General features: G+C 47.1%; 8 protein-coding genes across 8 annotated transcripts; 2 read left to right on the forward strand and 6 right to left on the reverse strand.

Annotated features, from left to right (window-relative positions):
• Positions 1-51: 51 nt before the first annotated feature.
• Positions 52-2,783, reverse strand: N7479_007923 (ATP-dependent 6-phosphofructokinase; the record flags this gene model as incomplete). The annotated part of the gene is made up of 4 exons (XM_057255617.1): positions 52-113; positions 304-1,447; positions 1,522-1,983; positions 2,043-2,783. The coding sequence occupies 4 exons, from the start codon at positions 2,781-2,783 to the stop codon at positions 52-54; spliced, it is 2,409 nt and encodes an 802-aa protein (XP_057109479.1).
• A 1,854-nt stretch (positions 2,784-4,637) lies between these two features.
• N7479_007924 (uncharacterized protein) lies at positions 4,638-5,030 on the reverse strand (the record flags this gene model as incomplete). The annotated part of the gene is made up of 3 exons (XM_057255618.1): positions 4,638-4,641; positions 4,694-4,862; positions 4,916-5,030. 3 exons carry the CDS (start codon positions 5,028-5,030, stop codon positions 4,638-4,640), a joined length of 288 nt encoding a protein of 95 aa, XP_057109480.1.
• Positions 5,031-6,078: 1,048 nt separating this feature from the next.
• Positions 6,079-7,680, forward strand: N7479_007925 (NAD(P)/FAD-dependent oxidoreductase; the record flags this gene model as incomplete). The annotated part of the gene is made up of 3 exons (XM_057255619.1): positions 6,079-6,097; positions 6,189-6,742; positions 6,790-7,680. 3 exons carry the CDS (start codon positions 6,079-6,081, stop codon positions 7,678-7,680), a joined length of 1,464 nt encoding a protein of 487 aa, XP_057109481.1.
• A 384-nt stretch (positions 7,681-8,064) lies between these two features.
• On the reverse strand, positions 8,065-10,466 carry N7479_007926 (mediator of RNA polymerase II transcription subunit 17; the record flags this gene model as incomplete). Its single annotated transcript, XM_057255620.1, has 4 exons — positions 8,065-9,317; positions 9,382-9,767; positions 9,826-10,201; positions 10,361-10,466. Coding segments are annotated over 4 exons (2,121 nt in total), but the record flags the coding sequence as incomplete, so codon positions are not given.
• A 480-nt stretch (positions 10,467-10,946) lies between these two features.
• N7479_007927 (SDR family oxidoreductase) lies at positions 10,947-11,887 on the forward strand (the record flags this gene model as incomplete). The annotated part of the gene is made up of 4 exons (XM_057255621.1): positions 10,947-11,257; positions 11,308-11,415; positions 11,481-11,637; positions 11,702-11,887. The coding sequence occupies 4 exons, from the start codon at positions 10,947-10,949 to the stop codon at positions 11,885-11,887; spliced, it is 762 nt and encodes a 253-aa protein (XP_057109483.1).
• Positions 11,888-12,128: 241 nt separating this feature from the next.
• On the reverse strand, positions 12,129-14,008 carry N7479_007928 (glycoside hydrolase family 1 protein; the record flags this gene model as incomplete). Its single annotated transcript, XM_057255622.1, has 4 exons — positions 12,129-13,046; positions 13,106-13,246; positions 13,314-13,736; positions 13,793-14,008. 4 exons carry the CDS (start codon positions 14,006-14,008, stop codon positions 12,129-12,131), a joined length of 1,698 nt encoding a protein of 565 aa, XP_057109484.1.
• Positions 14,009-15,352: 1,344 nt separating this feature from the next.
• On the reverse strand, positions 15,353-16,588 carry N7479_007929 (zinc-dependent alcohol dehydrogenase; the record flags this gene model as incomplete). The annotated part of the gene is made up of 3 exons (XM_057255623.1): positions 15,353-16,044; positions 16,100-16,390; positions 16,468-16,588. 3 exons carry the CDS (start codon positions 16,586-16,588, stop codon positions 15,353-15,355), a joined length of 1,104 nt encoding a protein of 367 aa, XP_057109485.1.
• Positions 16,589-17,061: 473 nt separating this feature from the next.
• N7479_007930 (glycoside hydrolase family 76 protein) lies at positions 17,062-18,563 on the reverse strand (the record flags this gene model as incomplete). Its single annotated transcript, XM_057255624.1, has 3 exons — positions 17,062-17,631; positions 17,696-18,399; positions 18,455-18,563. 3 exons carry the CDS (start codon positions 18,561-18,563, stop codon positions 17,062-17,064), a joined length of 1,383 nt encoding a protein of 460 aa, XP_057109486.1.
• Positions 18,564-18,668: the final 105 nt, after the last annotated feature.

Here is an 18,668-nt window from a genome sequence, read left to right on the forward strand (position 1 = left end):
GATTCCATGGTTTGTTGGAAAGAAGTTGAAGTCCTGTGGGTGGAAGTCCTTTCAAGGGTAAGGAGAGCTGGGAACCGAGGGAACCGAGGCAAGAGGTCGAACTGCCGAAGGACCTGTAAAGTAGGAAACCGGAATAATTGTTAACATCCGTATGGAAGGCCAGAAGTGATCACTGTACGTGGGGCAGGAGCCGATCCTCAAGAGGCCGAATGAGCAAAAACAAAACGAGAAAAACGAGCAGCGTCGAAATGAATTGGAAGGGGGAAACAAGGAAACAATCAGGGTCGTAGTCGGTTTACGTACTCTCATAACAGGTCCAGGTTTCGTCCTTGTTAGCGTGAGTGCGTCCAGACAGAACATTGACCACATCCTGCAGTTCAAGCCAGAACTCGGACTTAGGGCGACGGCGCACCCAATCAGTTTCGGCAGCTTCCAGTCCATTCTCACCACCCATGGGGGAGAATAGCACATGTGAGCCCTTAACACCCATCACAGCAGTAGAGAGGGGGTCCGCAGCGATTTCATCAGGGCTCTTGCCGGCATATCCTTCAATGTGTTGCATGCACCTAATAGACATACGCATAGCACGAACACGATCCATTGGCGAAGGCTTTCCACCTTGCTGGAAGTGACCGGGAACAGCAGCGCGAGACTCGAAGCGGCCCTTGGCCTCTTCCTTGATCATGTCGGCGATCACCTGTGTGGTGTATGTGCCGGACGCACATTCGTTACGCAGAATGATCTTACCCGCACGGTTAGCTCCTTTGTCACGGATGAAGTTATCGCGAAGGAAATCAATGTCACGTGAAAGCATCTTGATATCAACACCCTCCTCGGGAATGTACACTGCCACAGCACCTACAGCGAGGCCAGCTGTGGTAGCAATATATCCAGATTTACCACCTTGGGTCTCAATTACGAACACACGGCGGCGAGAAGAGGAGGCGGATTGACGAATGGCATCACAGAACTCGATCAGAGTGTTCAGGCAGGTGTCGCTGCCCAAGGAGTATTCAGTTCCGGGGACGTTGTTAGAAATGGTAGCTGGGAGCACGATGAGCGGAATCTTGAACGCATCATACTTCTCACGAGCCTGGCGCAGCTCGCTAACGGCTGTGAAGGCCTCGAAACCGCCAACAACAAACAAGGCATCGAACTTGTACAGCTCAAAGCACTTGGCAGTCGTCTCCATATCACTAGATGGCAGGGTACGGTTCGTTCCAATGTCTGAGCCACCCTCATTGACCCAGTTATCAGCGTCCAACCAAGTGACTTCGCGGACTGAGCTGACTGGCTGATCGGCATGATGACGGCACAGTCCAGGGAAACCGTTATGAATGGCCAGTGGGGTATGGCCACGGGTCAAGCAGTATGCAACAGCGCCACGGGTTGCTTGGTTCATACCACCAGCGGGGGCACCGACGTGAATAATGGCGATACGCTTTCTCTATAGAATAGTAAGCATTTGGGAACACTGGGGAGCCTGAGCAGCCCGGATGGGGTAAGGAATTAGATGCATACCTGGCTCTCTGGAAGAAGCATCCTCGGGTCGTCTTGTTTCGCGGTGGTCATATATGCGTTGTAGTACTCCTTGAATTCGGGATCACGGAGCTTCATAGCCTCATCAAACTCCATTTCTTCGATTTTCGCTGATACATCTTTGGTTGCTTGGACTGCTTCCATCAGAGGGGTGCGCATGATCTTGTTCTCGCGGATGGTGATGACTGGTGAAGGGGACTCGGGTGACATTTCTAGCACAGCACGGACAGCCTCCACGCCCTGCAGAGTTGACAGCCAGCGGTCGTAAGCGCATGCCGCGCCACCTCGCTGAGTATGGCCTAAAATGGTGACTCGAGTATCCAATCCCAACCGATCTGTGAGCATATCCTTGATTTTCGAGCTCGAGATTTTGTTCAAGTGGCGATCCTGGGCTCCCTCGGCGACAATAACGATCGTACGGCGCTTACCACGTTCGGTTCGGTTCTATCAAACCCCATAGTCAGTAAAAAGAGGATATTGAATAGCGCTAGAGTAATTCCCACCTTAGTGATTACGTCACACATATCATCCTCCCAACCATCCTTCGGGGGCATCTCAGGGAGGAACATCCAGTCTGCGCCAGTACTGATGGCGGACATCAATGCAAGCCATCCACAGTGTCTGCCCATCACCTCAATAACGAAACCACGCTGGTGGGAGAATGCAGTATCGAAGACATCGTCGACTGCATCACAAATACGGGTCAAGGACGAATAGCAGCCAATAGTGGCATCGGTCCCAGACATGTCATTGTCAATCGAACCTACCAGCCCCACAATGTTCAACACCTTGTAGGGTGCCACCTGCTCAGCAGACAACTCTCCTGCGGCAATGAGGTCTGACAGCAAGGCGGGCCACTCGGCCCGGAAGACATCGGCACCAGTCAAACTGCCGTCACCACCACAGACGACCAGTGCATCAATACCTTTCAGAATCATGTTCTTCGCTGCCTTCAGACGGCCAGCACGCTCACGGAATGCCTTGCTGCGGGCAGAGCCAATGAGGGTACCACCACGCGACAACCAACCACGAACATCCTCCCAGTGCAGTTGGCGGATCATGTTGCCGCCATTGACCAGTCCTTCGTATCCTTCGAAAACAGCATAGGCTTCGCAGTCGCAGTGAATTGCCATGCGGACGACGGCCCGCACGGCACCGTTCATACCAGGAGCATCTCCGCCAGAGGTGAGAACACCAATACGGCGTCTCTTAGCCGGTTGAGTGGCAATCTTGATGGGCTCCATATCGAATCAATTGAAAGCGACCTGAGGTTCAGGTCGATCAAGAGAATTGAAATGAAAAGGTAAAGAAGAAAAGAAGCCGAAAAGAAAAGAAGCTCGATAAGCGTTGTAAAGCTCCAATTATGAATGGGTGGGATATGGAGGGGTCAAACCCAATCCGGTGAGAGAAATTGGGCAGAAGTGGGTGCTTTGCGTCACAGACAAAACAACTTGAAGCTAAAGTACTTCGGGTTTCAAATGTTGGATTTAAGAAACACAAGAAATTCTGTCGAGGAAAGATGAATTTAACTAGATTCTTCTGAACTACTTGTATACAATCCCTTAAAAATTAAAAGTGGTCTGACATTTTTTATTAAGCCAATGCCTTTTTAGTACTTGCGCTCCCTTACAATTTAACTACAAAACACATGTCACCGCTCGGTCAATTTGGGTCTAGTGCAGGCGGTGAAGCAGTTTACTTGACGTCACTACTGTTTGATTTGTTTGTTTGCTCCCGAGGAACCCCGGGGGGGCCAGACCCCATGACATCTTTCTCCTGAAAAGTTGATTTCTTGTTTATTCTCATTTGATTACAGTCGTCGACCTCATCATATTCATTATTATGCTGCCTCACTATGGCTTAATTCTGCATTTATCATTGGTGTACAACCTAGCCCCTTTGTCAAACATGGTCTGACCAGTTCACGCAACCTTCGTGCATATGAATTGAATCAAAGGAACAATGCCATACAGATGGTCACATGGTTTCCCATACTCCGTACTAATGTAGCTCTTGTGAAACTCAATTATCTCTCCCGGGGGCAGAAGAGCGCTACACCAGGATGCAGGACTTTTGCAGTGCCACCCGGTGCCACCTGTAGTCCATACAACATACAGCCTGTGGCCACGTTTTTTTGACGCTGACACGTTGTGGCTAAGTGCCCAGATATTCCAAGGTTTCACGGGCCCCTTCGGTCCCACGTATGAGGTACAAACCTCCGATTAAGGCTTTCAGCGCCACAACCACAGCACTAATGCTCTTGCTATTATCGGATACATGGGCAACAGCAGAATCGAGGGCGAAAATAGAATCTTGGAATTTCATTTAACATGGATTAAAAACTTAATATGATCCCATCAGGGGTGGTCTGATGTATATACGAATATCGTTGTCTTACTGCTCCTCGGATATTTCAGTAATGAGTTTCTTCGGCACTTGCAAGGGTTGACCACTTGCCCACGATATCCCTGAGTTGCTTTAGTGCTTACTTGTAGAAAGTGTTCGAATGTACAACATAGTAGCTCGAGTCAAATGATCCTGATAGAACGCCTCGGCCGAAGTAGTCGGTCGATCTTTAGTGGCACTTGCTAAGCTAAATCAGCTTCGGCTTCGACAACGCAGACATCGTCGAGCCTTTGACAGCGATGGCTGGCCATTGACAATGCCACTGATTTGCCACGCTCAACTTGGAATCTGGGTCACAATGGCGAGGTCACCACTGGTACAGGCAACACTATGCCGGCCGGTATCGAGTCCAAGCATACCTACATGGGCCTTCGCATACTACACTTCCGATCTTGTTGACAAATATGTGCGAGTGTTTCCTAGTATTCGGCGACATATATTCAAAACCGCTTTGGCAACTCAGTAACGTGAATTGCTTCACTGTCAGCCCGTAGTCTGGGGCATCTCTCTATTTTGTGTTCGCCCCTTCTTAGAACTGTCTTTTTTCTTTGGGCTTGCTATGGGCAAATACGCGTAGTGCTCTAAATTAAATGATTTTCTAATTGTGCATGCGGTCAGATACATTGATAGTTGAAGCTTTGCTACCAAATACTATAAGTGTGTAGCTAGTGTCCTTTTATGACCAGCATGATTTAGCTGCTACATTGTCAGTTGCGAATTGGAAGTCGATAGCAAGGATGTGACTTACCCTGAACACGAATGGCTACCCTCTGTCGCTGGATCTTTACATCCACTCGTGCAAAGCTTAGGGTGTCCAACATCGCCGGGGTTCTTGCAATGGAATAGAACATTCTCAACATCCTCATCCTCTAGATCCGATCCCTTCAAAACATCCTTCAGGTCGGCCTCGGTGAATCCTATCGTTTCTTTTATTAGTCTAGCGCGGTGATTTTGACGGGAAATAAGTTACCTTTGTCTTTAATCAGGACATCAGAACAATAATCAAAGCTAGGAGTGCACGTCTTCGTTGCGATGCCAGTTGTGGCTAGTGCAAAAACTGTGAGAATGATGGAGGAGAGCTTCATTGTGAGAAAAATGAGATATTCAAGATACAACGAAAGGATGAAAGTGCAAGATAAGATGGAACTTATTGAACTATTATAGCGAGGTCATCCCTCCAACATGATATACTCTCATAAAACAAGTCCTTCACATTTTTAGTTCTAAGGTCCTACGTAGTTGGTATGGAATGCTATCTGGAATGCAGTTACACCATGTATATGCCTCAAGACGTGGAGGAGCTGCATATCCTGGTCAGCTAAGATTCTTGGATTTATCCCATGGAATCATTCCAGCCTTTTTAGTGCTAGACGTGGCCCCGGGGTATTAATACCTGGTTATACACAGAAAAGTCTCTACACAAGTTATGCCTTCTACTGCTTTTCCATCTTTCTAACTATAAACCTGAGAAGTGGGAGGAAATATCTAGGGGAAAAATCTAAAAAGAACATCACTTCTAGAAAGACTACATAAGGGGCCGACTATTCTTATTTCTTTAATGATTTCATAAACTGATTTTAAACTCCGAAGTAGTATCTCCTTGTTGGTCAAGCATTCTCCAACCCATGTGGCGGCACGCCGTTGGATAACCCTTCTTTTCTCTTCACTCGTTACTCTCTCGTTCTCATTATATGAATAGTCTTTATAAAGAGATGTTTTCTGATGAAAAGAACAAGCAGTGTGTTCAACACGCTCACTTTAAAATCACCAGCCACAATGTCAGATAGTCAGCTAGTTCTGTCGCACGCTCGCAATATTCATTATTTTCTACAACCCTTGAATGCTGTGGTCAAAAGGCCTAAATCCCAGTGATTAAGCCCAATCTCGCCTTTTCCGACATCGGATGCCAGAGAGAATTTACTTCCCACTTGGGCAGTCTGATCCTTTTGAGATAAGATAAACCCCGCACAATGTCTTCAGGACTACATCCATATAAATACCAGCTCGTCCGAGATATTTTCTTAAATCTAATGCAGATTTATCTGTTTTATTCTGATTAAAATATCAATTGCATGTTCTGGATTCTTTAATAACCCAAAACTATTGAATCCCGGGCCTTTTGCATCCTTTTCCATGGCGCCGAATGATTCAGGTAACCCCAATCGACCCCGATTCCCAAAGTTGATTGATATGCTATCACTGAACTCTGCCCGCAGTTTAAATAGAATGTTGACACAGTCTAGTATTGAGCCTCGTTACGGCCGATCCAGGCCTGCCGCGACCCAATCCCACCCAGTCCTACTGGCAGCACATTCCACATGCACTCGCCAACGTCCAATCCTCAAAATTGCCAACTGACCGAGATTTTGCAATCATTGGGTCCGGCATCACAGGTTTATCTGTTGCTAAAACCCTCTTGGAACGCCACCCTACTGCCACAGTGACCGTTTTGGAAGCCCGTGCGCTTTGTTCAGGCGCGACTGGGCGCAATGGTGGGCAGATGGCTGCGAATGCCGGAGAGCAGTATATGAATCTTGCACAGACTCATGGGGTCGAAACGGCGGGCAAGGTTGTGGATTTTACATTCCGCAATTTGGAGAAGATGCAGGAATTAATTGAAGAGTATGGTGCTGTGGAGTTCAGTGAGATGCAACGTCTGCGGAAGCTGCGAGTCTTTTTGACCCAGGGGAAGTTTGAAGACTTCAAGAAAAGTATCACGCGTCTCGAAACGGATTATCCTTCTAGGAAAGGGCTATATACAATTTTAGATGCGGATGCTGTGCTTAAGGCTAGTCTGGTCGTCCATGTGGTGATAGGGTGTTATTCTGATCTTTTCATTTTTAGGAGTATGGAATTCATGGAGCATCTGGAGGAGCACTGCTTCCAGCTGGGACGGTCTGGCCATATCGTCTTGTCACCAAAATATTCGCGGCACTCTTGAAAAAATACCCAGGTCGCCTGACAATTGAGACACATACACCGGTCGAGTCCGTTGAGCACATTTCAACAGTCGTCTCGCCAATCAAGAGTATTTATCCATACATACTACGCACTTCTCGCGGTCCATTACGAGCACGGACTGTGATTCATTGCACCAATGGATACAGCGGACATCTCCTTCCTCGCCTAAGAGGACTTGTCCATCCTTTCAAAGGCACAATGACAGTTCAGGATCCGCAGAATGCTGTGCCAAATCAAGGCACGGCTGTGTCATGGGGTTTCCACTACCCTCCATCCTATGATGTCAAAACCCAACGTCTAGGATATGGCCTGTACTACCTAGGACAGAGTGCAAAGACCGGTTATTTCTACTTCGGCGGCGAGAATGCTCGTTATGATGAGTCAATAACTGCAGACGACAGCTCCGTGGCTGACCATTCTGTTAAACACTTGGAGGTCGTCCTTCCACGATTTTTTGGCAAAAACGACAGATCCGATTGGCGCCTGGTCAGTTCGTGGAGTGGTATTATGGGTTATTCCTCCGATGGTCTGCCAATGGTCGGACGATTATCACCGGCGCTGACAGGTCGAGAGGGTGATGGCGAATGGATTGCTGCTGCATTCAATGGATATGGTATGGCGAACAGTCTGATGAGTGGCGATGCGCTGGCTTTGATGATTTTGGGCGAAGATGTTAGTGACTGGCTCCCAGTTGCGTATGGACTGGGCGAAAAGAGGCTCCGAGAGACGCTCACAGTCTCAGGGACACTCAATTCACTACGCTCAAAACTATGAGAGATGACCTAGTTTCTCGGTGTGGTCATACATGATTCAAACGAAGTGCATTTCAATTCAGCTTTTGTAGCCATGATTTGTACAGGGTATCCAATGCTCTGTCTATTATTGATTTTGCGAAAGTAGATGGGTATGAAAAAAAAAAATTTGCATAGACCCACTTCACCTCGCGAGCTATCACAGCTTTTCGTTTCTGGCAAAAATATTCAGAAACAAAAAAGAAATGGACTTGCAGGGAATCGAACCCTGGACCACTCCCATGCTAAGGGAGTATTATACCACTAAACCACAAGCCCAATTGGATGAAGATCGGGGAGCAGGATCGGCTCAAGGCGGTCCAGGGTGGAGTGGTTCGGCCCGATGCCAATCTGTGCTTTCTGTGGGTCACACCTTGGACACAAAATCCATTAAAGAGGGCTGGTTAGGTGACCCAGCAATAGATGGTTTCCAAGTATGCGGCACTGAATGGTAAGAAGGATGTTCACACTTCCCGCGCCCGGTTCCGTCGATACAGCGCACGGTGTAAATCTCAAGAGACAGTTCATGGCGGGATAGAGCAATCTTCATCTTTTTCCGTTTTTCTGATTTGGAAGGAGAGAGCAGAAGTTCGCCATGTTGAGGGTAAATTGCTTCCCATGTGCGTTTCACTTGGTCCCTGTCAGACCTTGGTGAACTCTTAGATGAGATGGTGAAAACAACATCAAGCAACAAGAGATGGGTTATGGCAGCTTCCACGTCATCTCTATGAGAAATTTTACCAGGAGACTGAAGGTCCGAGTACTTGGGCATATTGAATGACACATCAAATGTGGTGCCGAACGGTGGTGAGGAAAGGTTGGTGTGAATCGCGATTGAGAAAGAACCCCGTGGGGTCAAAATTTTCCCATTGAACGTAGACAGCAAGGGGGTAAGGAACTGTCCAACTAGTGTCTCAACTTTTGGGTCAGGAGAGGTTTGTCTCTGTCTCACTGTCGAAAACACTCTTGTGGTGTACGCTGGGAGTTCCAAATCTGCCGATTGCAAAACACCGAAAAGATCCTTCAACAATGACTGAAGCCAGCGCACGTGAGACATGTGTTTGATGTAAGCTAGAGCTGGCCGAATAAGTTGCTGCTCAGGAATAGATCGCGTTTTCGGGGTCAGGGGCGGCGGAAGTAGAGTCCGACGGCGCAAATTTTGACGATGAGCATACGCCAATAATATCCGAATCGTATGTGCCAAACCCTCTGCAAGAGAAGTACCTTGTTGTGTGATATCATGTTCGGGTTGCAACGTATTTTCATCAGTATCAACCAAGTCCAGTAAAACTTCAAGATCATCGGAAGCAGGGATTTGAATGAGATTCTGACGTGTAGTCACGCCAAGGCTCGCGATCGCCCGGGCTTCTCGGACTAGCTCGTGGAAAAGCTCCTCTTCATAAACAGTGTCACGCGCTTGCAGAATGCGATCCTCAATCGTTCTATCGCCGTCGAGGCTGGACCGCGTCGGTTTGGAACTTCCCGTAAGCCGGCCATCCTGTATCACGCGTACTCGGACATAACGGGCTTTGGACGGAATCAATCCTTCATCCAATAGCAAAGCCCCATCCTCAGCTCGGCGTAAAGAAGCAAGGCCGCGGTCGCGGAAGACCGGCGTGGCTGTATTTTGTTGTGGTCAGCAGATGCCTCCTACAGTATCAACGTCACGTCGGTATGCGCTCACCTTCAAGGAACCCATATTGCACACCCAGCGCTTGCTTTTCGCGTGGGAGACGAGAAATTTTCCATCCTTTGTTCTTAACAGCCAGCACCTCATTCCAATATCGAGTCTCCGACGCGACTTCGGTTTCAAGTCTAGAAGCAGCCTGCAGAAGCTTATTTGCGGCCGCGTTGAAATTTTGAATCCGCCATCCTCTTGATACCGCTGCTATATCTTTGGTTGTAGATTCCGGCTTCGGGGGAGGGTTCACAACCTCGGCATTGAGCGAACCAAGGGGTGCAACCTGCTTGAGGAAGGCCGACATGGAGGTTTCGGCCTGACGCGGGGACTGCTTGGAGAGCAAAAGGGAGACGAAGTCGAGGGCAAACATGGTCTCCATGTGAGCTTGCCTGAAAAATTGTCAGTTCTCGCGCACTGAAGGCATAACTTCAAGACTATTGGACTTACATGGCGAACTGAGTGATCTCGGCCCGCCGCTTGTACAATTGCTCCAAGCGTTCCGTCGAGTCAAGATCGGTCGCATCTTGGCCACTCTCATCTACCTCATCCATGCCATCTTTCTCTTCCTCCTCGGCGATCTTGTTTCGAAGAACATCTTCGTTCACCTCCCGAAAGGAGCCCCACTGATTGTTGATTTGCGCGATCTCCACAGGCAAGGTATCTGGACGTTCACGCTTCTCATGGATGGGGCGCAAAGGCAGAGTGAAGGAGTCGGCCATAGCGTCAATGCACCTAAATATCCACCCCTCTGCGACCGTAGGCTCGGAAGTTAGCAAAACCAATAGCTTGAAAGGGAAGAGAGAGAAGAACGAGTGGGTGAGCTCTGGATCTCAATTCGGTGACGTAAGTAGCACGTGATCGTTATTAATGTTGAGGTAGGATCCATGCCACTTATACTTTGTGGTTAACTCTCCCCTGGCATTGTTAGTTAATGTTGCATTTTCTTTTCCTCTCCTAGAAATCCTTTTAATTCTCAGGGAACTAAGCTTTATGGGGCTGTGAAGTGTATAATAGTCAGTGCGGAAGCCCTCGACATCACAAAGCGCAATATATATCTGTAGCTGTCTATAATATGACTCGATTTTACACTTGATAAACAACGTCAATTCAAATGTAATACCATTTAAAAAACCATTAAGCAAATTTTTATGAGTAAAAACAAACTATAACTCATTTTAATAGTCTCAGATGTTCTTGGATACAACTATACAACACTCAATAGCCTCCACGTACTAGTTCTACTAGTACTAACTTATGACGTTGAGCTTTCCTAGATATTATATCCGACCGGAGATAAATGGGGATAACATCGATATATCCATGGATTTCTAATATATATGAGATTTCTAATACATATGCGATTTCTAATACGTATGGGATTTCTAATACACATGTGTATAATAGGTAGGGACATTAAATAGCAGACGGAGACAACTCTAGCGTTTGTTTATTTGCGAGTTCATTCTACTTTTTACGCAAACATCATAGTTGACACTGCCATCCTATTCTACCAATTGGGATACTGCCAGTCAGCTCTCTCTGCAAACCTTTGAATCACATCGCAAACCATGGCCTCGTATCTAGTGACAGGCTCTTCTCGAGGACTCGGATTGGCGTTAATTGCCCGTCTAGCGACATTGCCCAAAACTGAGGTTGGGACAATTATTGCCACCGCGCGCCAGGATAATTCTGCTCAATTGAAGGAAATTGCAAACGCCTCATCAGGGCGAGTGCAGATAGTTACGTTAGAGGTCACTGATGAATCCAGTGTGAAAGAGGCCGTGGCGGCAGTAGAGCTCCAGCTGCAAGGGAAAGGGCTTGACTATCTAGTCAACAATGCAGGAGTGCTTGACTGGTCCCCAAAGGGACTGGAAGGAATGTAAGTTGGATATCTTGTCAGAAGTACCTGCTGTGATACTGATTTCATAGGGACAATCTAAACGAGACATTCAATGTCAACGTTACTGCGCCACATCTTGTATCGCGCGCCTTCCTGCCACTTCTGCACAAAGGCGAGAAGAAAACAATAATCAATATGTAAGAACGTTGCAGTGAAGATATTATTCTTTCTATACTACCCTAAGAAGCTGACCAAATACAAGATCGACCACTTTAGGCTCCATCGCTAGGGCTGATGTGTATCGATCCATGCCGTCACCGGCATATAAGATCACAAAGGCCGCATTAAACATGCTCACTGTGCAATATGCTCAGCAATATGCGGAGGATGGCTTCACTGTTCTTGCAATCACTCCTGGTGTATGTAAACTCTTTTCCATTATTCCCTGACCGCGAATTCCGCGAATTTTACTAACATTAACAGTGGCTTCGCACTGAACTTGGTACCGATCGAGCAGACCTTCCGGTTGAAATAGGTGCTGAGAAGGTCCTGGATATCATACAAAAGGCAACGCCAGAGCAGAATGGAAAATTTTTGAACATAGATGTCCCTGGATGGCATGTGCGAGAGGGCCCAAACCAGTATGACGGCAAAGAAGTGCCTTGGTGATCAAAGAGGGCATCTTTCATCACCCTACTGGAGTCAAGCCCCAGGAAAGGGGGCCACAACTAAGAACCAGAAGAAAAGAATAGGTTATTTCACGGCTCACTTCACGGAGCAGATCCTATGTGCCAATTTCCTTTTGTATTACAATATACAGTTATTGCAAGGAATGTAGTTCAATCTGCTCGTTCCTCAAGTATATTCTAGACTTGTCACCCCAGCTACCTGGTATTTCCGGTGGGCCACCTCAGTCTTTTTTCGGTTGTCGAGTTTTCACAAAATCAACCAAGTCAAAGAAGCTCTTCTTATAGTATCGCTGTTGGGTCGTGCGATTAACCGCTTGAATGCCAAATTGCTGTGTGTAGTCTCCAAATTCCCAATTATCGACGAAGCTCCAAGCAAGGACCCCCATAACATGCACACCGTCTTCATGGATTGACTTGAGAATTTCGGACATGAAGGAAAGATAATAAACGCTTCGTGGAGAGTCAAAAAGCTGATCAGAGAGCTCCCGTTCCGCTTCTGCGTGTACCGGAAACCCGAACTCTCCCACCAGAACGGGATGTCGGAAAGTGTTCCACAGGTAGAAGAGATACTCTCGGAAATGCGTCGGTGTGATGTACACGTAGGATTCGGAACGATACCCGATGTTCCATCCGTAAACATTCTTTGTTTCTTGCTTGACGCAATACGGGAAAAGCTCATTGGAGCTTGATAGGTTGGCAGTGCAAGTTTTGATGCCTTCATCGGCTGGGGATACTACCGTAGCGGTATACGGATCAATCCCAAAAAAGTCGGATGTGTTTTGGATGTGTTTCAGTTCGGATTTGCTCAAGGGCTTGGCTCCTGGGAGTGTTTCTAACACAGACTTTGGATATTGCTTACCCAGGAAGATCGGATTTGCGAAGATACCGAGTTGCATTTCTTGGAAGCGATCAGCTGCCAAGACGTGGCTTGAATTTTTCGGATCTTTAGGCACTCCAAAATTGTCGTTGAACTTGATACCAATTTTTCCTGTAGCCTTTAACGTATCATGATAGAAATGATAGACCTGGGCATGTGCCTTGACAACGTGGTCCACTCCTTTGAAATTAAATGCATAAAGCAGGGGCTCATTGAAAGTCACCCATATTGGGACTCGGTCTGCATAATGAGAGAGTAGAATCTAGACAGTCATTGTCAGACTTGCATGAGAATTGACGGCTTGCGGAATATAAATCATACCTTTCCATAATTGACAAATGCGTCGACAAAGGTTTCATTCTGATAGCCGGCATTGTTGTAGCCAATATCAGGACGCGTCGTGATATTGTCGCCGGCGACAAACATCAATGGGCTGTCAAAATGAAGCATTGTAACCACTGGCTGCAATTACGGTTAGAATATTGTAGCTTGACAGACATATACTAAGATATCTGAGGGGGTTTTTTACCGTCATTCCTGCATCAAGGACTGCGTCAATCAAGTCATTATAATGATCAATGCCTTGTTGGTTGACAGGTGTTCCTGGTAGAGCAAAGGGCAAAATCCGCGTCCAAGGAATTGTAAAGCTGTAATGCTCCACACCCATCGCAGCTAATCGTTGTATATCTTGCTTATACAAGAAATAGTTTTCGTTGGTGACAAAGTCCTTCGGCTTGCTGTCGGGTACCAGTTTCTCCAACAACGAAGGTGATCGACCATCTAGCCCAATTGCACCTTCGATCTGGGCTGCACTCCCGGCAACACCAAACAAAAAATCTTTAGGGAAATTATAACAGTCTGTGGGACCAAAATAGTCGCGCGGTGGCAGGACCAGTTCACTGCTGGGCACAGGTGTGGGACTGACAGTTGTCGAGAATAACCCAGTGGTGGTCTAATGGAATGAGCTTCAACTTCGTTTCTAAAAGAGCAAGTTTTGGAGTGACATACATAATTGTGAATATCCGCCTCTAGCCACATGGAAGACCACGCAGCTTGTCCATATGGGTCCTCTGTGTCAGTTGCACTGATAATAGTTTGCCCTGGAAGCCAACTTCCCCATGTTGAGGTCGACAAGCTGGTGGTCAAATGCTTGACTGCGTCTGTATAGGGTGGGGCATATTTCCGTGTTGTTGTCGGGGCAGAAACCGAGGTTGCATATCTCATACTTTGATTAGCAAGCGATAGTGTAAACTAGATCTCTAAATTCCTTACCGAACTGTTTCATTCAAAGTATAGGAGAAGGGCTGAAAGTGGTAATTCGGGGCCACATTCGATTGTGTACATTGTGGTCGAGCGGTGTAACCGGTTGTTGTCAAGTATACTTCCTGTGCCTGTATAGCCACAGCCAAAGCTGCAAGGCAAGTGAATGGCGCTCGCATTTTTGAGCACACTACGAGGTGGTCCTGCCCTCTTACGCATAGGCAGCGGTCACTTTAAATAGGGATGTTGCTCAGACGTCAGTGGATGTGCCGGCTAATTGTCGGCCCATGGGAACAGCATTAGATGTGTGGCGTCAAACTCAAATGAGTAATGCCTTCAATTGCAATTCGTCTAGTGCCACTCCTCGCATAACTAGCGTTTGATGATGCTGATCGGAAGGCCGGCAGACGTAGCTGGTAAGGAGGAGTTGCAATGCCTGGTTGCATTTGCTCAAGGCAATTCCCCAGCTTCTCCGCATTGTGCGCCACTGCAGATCAACACCCGGCAGATTTGGGAAAAGAAGGTTGGGCGGAAAATTCATTTAAGTGAATCGAAAAGTCCGAAGAGATTGATACTACTTTCGCTGCGTTTAGCTATCACGTCATATAAACGCGTCTATATATATTGTGCTATTCCATATGCTCCCACCCCCTCTTCGGGATAATCGTAAAGAGCTGCCATCAAGTTTATTTATGTAGGTGGCACAGACAAAGTTGAAATTCATACAATCAGACATGAGGATTGATATTATTTTGTAACGGAATATAATCGACCTCAAAACATGTTGAGCAAAGCACTCAAGCTATCTGGGGTAAGTATTCTTTTGTATAGGGTTATATATTATTAAATAGCAGCACCTTTCATCCAATTGGGCTTGTGGTTTAGTGGTATAATACTCCCTTAGCATGGGAGTGGTCCAGGGTTCGATTCCCTGCAAGTCCATATTTTTGCTTTTGCTTTCTTTCTATCAAATATTCTTGATTACAATATAATCTATAATTTCTTCCACAAATCACAATCAGCTCGCATGGCTTAGCGGTAAAGCGCATCACTAGTAATGATGAGATCCTCGGTTCGATTCCGAGTGTGAGCATTTCTTTTTTGTGTTTCTATCTTTTTGGTCTAATTAATGTACTCCGTAGAAGCTTCAGAAGCTTCAGATTGGCCAAGTTTGTGTTCATCCATCTGTTTCTGTTTTTTGTACCTTTTTTTCCCCCCCTTGGGGACCAATGGTGAATTGAAAGCCTATGATTTGTAGACCAATTCAATTGAAGCTAGTAGTATGTACCGGGATGTCCTAACACCCACCTACTCTTCCCAGTTGAAATTAATCACAATTCGTCCAGCCACCTCCCCCTTCCGTAGTTTCTCCACAGCCTCGGGCATGCGATTCAATGGATACACTTCACTGATCTGTCGTAGCGCTCCTCGCCGTGCGAAATCCAGTGCCATGGCGGTGTCACTTCGGCTACCCACAAGGGTGCCCTTGATGGTAAGATTCTTGAAGACGAATTGACAGGGATCAGCTCCTATCGTCATCGACCCGGCGACAGGAAGACCAATGCACATCACAATGCCTCCGATACGGTCTCCGATAAATGAAAGTGCTGTTTTATAAGCAGCAGGGGCTGTGACCAACACGCCATGAGCGCCGAGCCCATCGGCAATCTCAATCACAGCTTTGGTGGGATCGGCAACTTCTTTGAAATCAACAAAGGCCTCTGCACCCATCTCGAGCGCCAATTCCTTCTTGGAATCCCCTGTATCCACCACAATAGGACGCATTCCCATTGCTTTGGCCAGCTGTACACCTTGGATTCCCACGCCACCACCGCCGCCGGGGAAAACAACCCAAGATCCTGAGCGAAGGTTGGACTCAATCAGAGATCGGTAGATAGTACTGGCGCTGCACATAATTGGGCCGGCAATTTCGTCAGGAACTCCATCTGGAATTGGCGATGTATATCGTGCCGGTGATACCAAGTATTGCTGGTAAGTACCTGGTGTAATGAGCCCCAATTCCAGAACATTAGAAAGGATTCAAGTAAACCTTACCTGCCGTAACCAGACCAGTGAGAACTGCACCCTTGCAGTATGTCTCCTTGTCTTCCCAGCAAAGCGCGCAGGACCCGCATGTATCCATTATCGGTTTGATTCCGGCTCTATCGCCTACCTTGAAAGTCTTCACGTTGGCTCCAACCTTGACCACTACACCCGCACCTTCATGTCCCGGAGATCGCACTCCAAACGCTGACATAAATGGAAGACCAAGATCTCCTTGCATCATATGGATGTCAGATGAGCAGAGTCCAGTGTAGTTCAGCTTGACTAGAACATCGTCGGGGCCTATAATAGAGCGTCAGTCGCGGTGAACTTGCGTATAGTAGAATATTCGACAAGTCTAATCAAGCCTGGGGCCCTACCTGGTTCTGGCACAGGTACCGTCTGTACCTCGACATGGAAATTGGGGCCTTCGTTGACCACCACCCCCGCTTTACAGTGGGTGGGAATCTCAACTTCAGAAGAATCCATGACTGAACCCATGTTTTGAGGTATTGTATTGCAATACTTTAATGCAAAGCGTTGTCTAGAAGATCGTTCGATGGAAAATATATAAAGAAAAAAAATTTCACAATGGAAAGCCGAAGTGACACCGAGGTAAGAAGCTGGGGAAATAAATTGTGATTGCAACCCCTCTTTTGTTGTGTTAGCCTCATTGTCAATGGCTTGGCTTGGCCGAGGAGTACATATCATATCCATGCAGGAATGCATGCATCTTAACCGATATATCCGTGCTTCCGAGGAGGCATAATGGGGTAGTTCAGAGCGAGAATGATATGTTAGATTCAAACGATTATTCACAAAACGCCATTAAACACATCTAGAAATTAACATAAAAGCATCACAGATTCGCAAAATATATGTCGACACCAAAATAAGCGACAAAGGATCGAAAAAAGGAAAAGAAAAAAGCAAAGCACAAAAGCAAAACAAATATTAAAAGAAATAGATGAAGCTCAATCCCAAATCAGCCATCCAGTGGACCCGCCAATGCCAATCATAACCAGGATGGTTAGAATCCCCGCGCCGGCCTTGTCGCCGGTAGTTATATCATAGTCGAGACCAGGTGGAATCGCTTTTGGGGGTTTAGTGCCTGCATTTGGGTTGCCCCTACTTGTCCCACCGTCATCGTTAGTGACCGGGGCTGCCACACGCGTGATCAGATTCGCTTGAATGACTTCAAGAGCAGCCATCTGCTGACCGAAGTCTTTCGTCTTGTCCCACTTTTGCTCTGTCCACTTCAGACCACACACATTATTGTTGATACCACCAGTACAAGTCTTGGCAGCTGCCTTAGCAGAGGCCTTTAGCCGTTTCATGATTGTGTCGTATGCGAAAGGTGCCATCTGAGCAGTTTGAGCCATCCAGCGGGACAGATATCCCTTGAAAGACCGCTGGTCGACCATGCAAGTATTGACAGTCTCACAGGCTCGCTCGTACATCACGTTGGGTGGGTCATGAGAGAAGAAAACACCGGAAGCCTCAATGATCTTCTCGGTGCGCATCTTCCATTTGGGATCTTCGGTCTGTGCAGAGTGTTAGATAATATTTACAAATATCAGGAGGCATCAAAAAGCAGAGCTCACTCACCAAATTATACATATTAGCTGCACCAAGCAAGTATACTCCAGCGTTGTAAGTCCATTCAATCTGGTTGATTGGCTTGCACTCAGTGAGGTCACTAGCTCCATCCCAGAAGCGATACTCGGGGGTCATGAATCCAACTTCCGTAGTCCAGTCCCAAGCCTTCTCAGCCCAATCATGGTACGTTTGGTTTTTGGTGTACTTTGCTAGACGAGAAGCAAGGTTGAAGAATCCACCTGTGGAAATAGTGTTCTTATAATTGTAGCCATTGTTCCAGGTAAAAATCTGCCACCGCAAGCCACCGCCACACGAAGAAGTGTCCCACCGAGGAGCTTGAGTGTTGAAGACAGCCTGGGCCATTTCAAGCCATTGGGGTTGGCCTTCTGGTGGGTTTGGGAAGTTTCGCTCCGCCGCGGTCATAGCAGCAAAGCCCCAGAAGACTTGATCGTCATTTCCTTCAGTTTTGCTCTGGTTGGCCGGCATGAATGCTTTATTTGCTCCAGCTTGCCAGAGCAAAGCTTGTGTCGTGATGTTGTTCCAAGTATCATCGCCCGTGTAGAACCAGTAATCGATAAGGGCGTTGAACATTGCACCAGCCTCCCACCAATAGTATGGATCTGGCAAATTACCCGGGTTGTCACCAGGATTCATACCAGTATAGTAACTCATCATGTTGGTGGCGACGCTTTTGGCTGCCTTTTTGATAGAATCTTTGAGTTCAAATTAGTCGTTGCGCATGGACGGGCGGGAAACTAGAACACCTACCTGTATTTTCAAGATCCACCTCTATTGCTCTCACGGTTGAAGTGCCCAGCAGAACTGCAGCCAGAAGACCCATCCATGATGGTTGTGACGCGTAATTGAACACGCGCATGACTGATATATGGATTGACCTAATAACCAAGCGGAGCAGCAACTGCTTTCAAGGCTAGTCCAAAGAGGAACAGCTAAGCCTGCTGAATCTCACAAGGACGCTGTC

Source organism: Penicillium vulpinum (genome assembly GCF_028829585.1).
Source record: "Penicillium vulpinum strain IBT 29486 chromosome Unknown utg000003l_segment0_segment0, whole genome shotgun sequence".
Taxonomy (NCBI): Eukaryota; Fungi; Ascomycota; class Eurotiomycetes; order Eurotiales; family Aspergillaceae; genus Penicillium; species Penicillium vulpinum.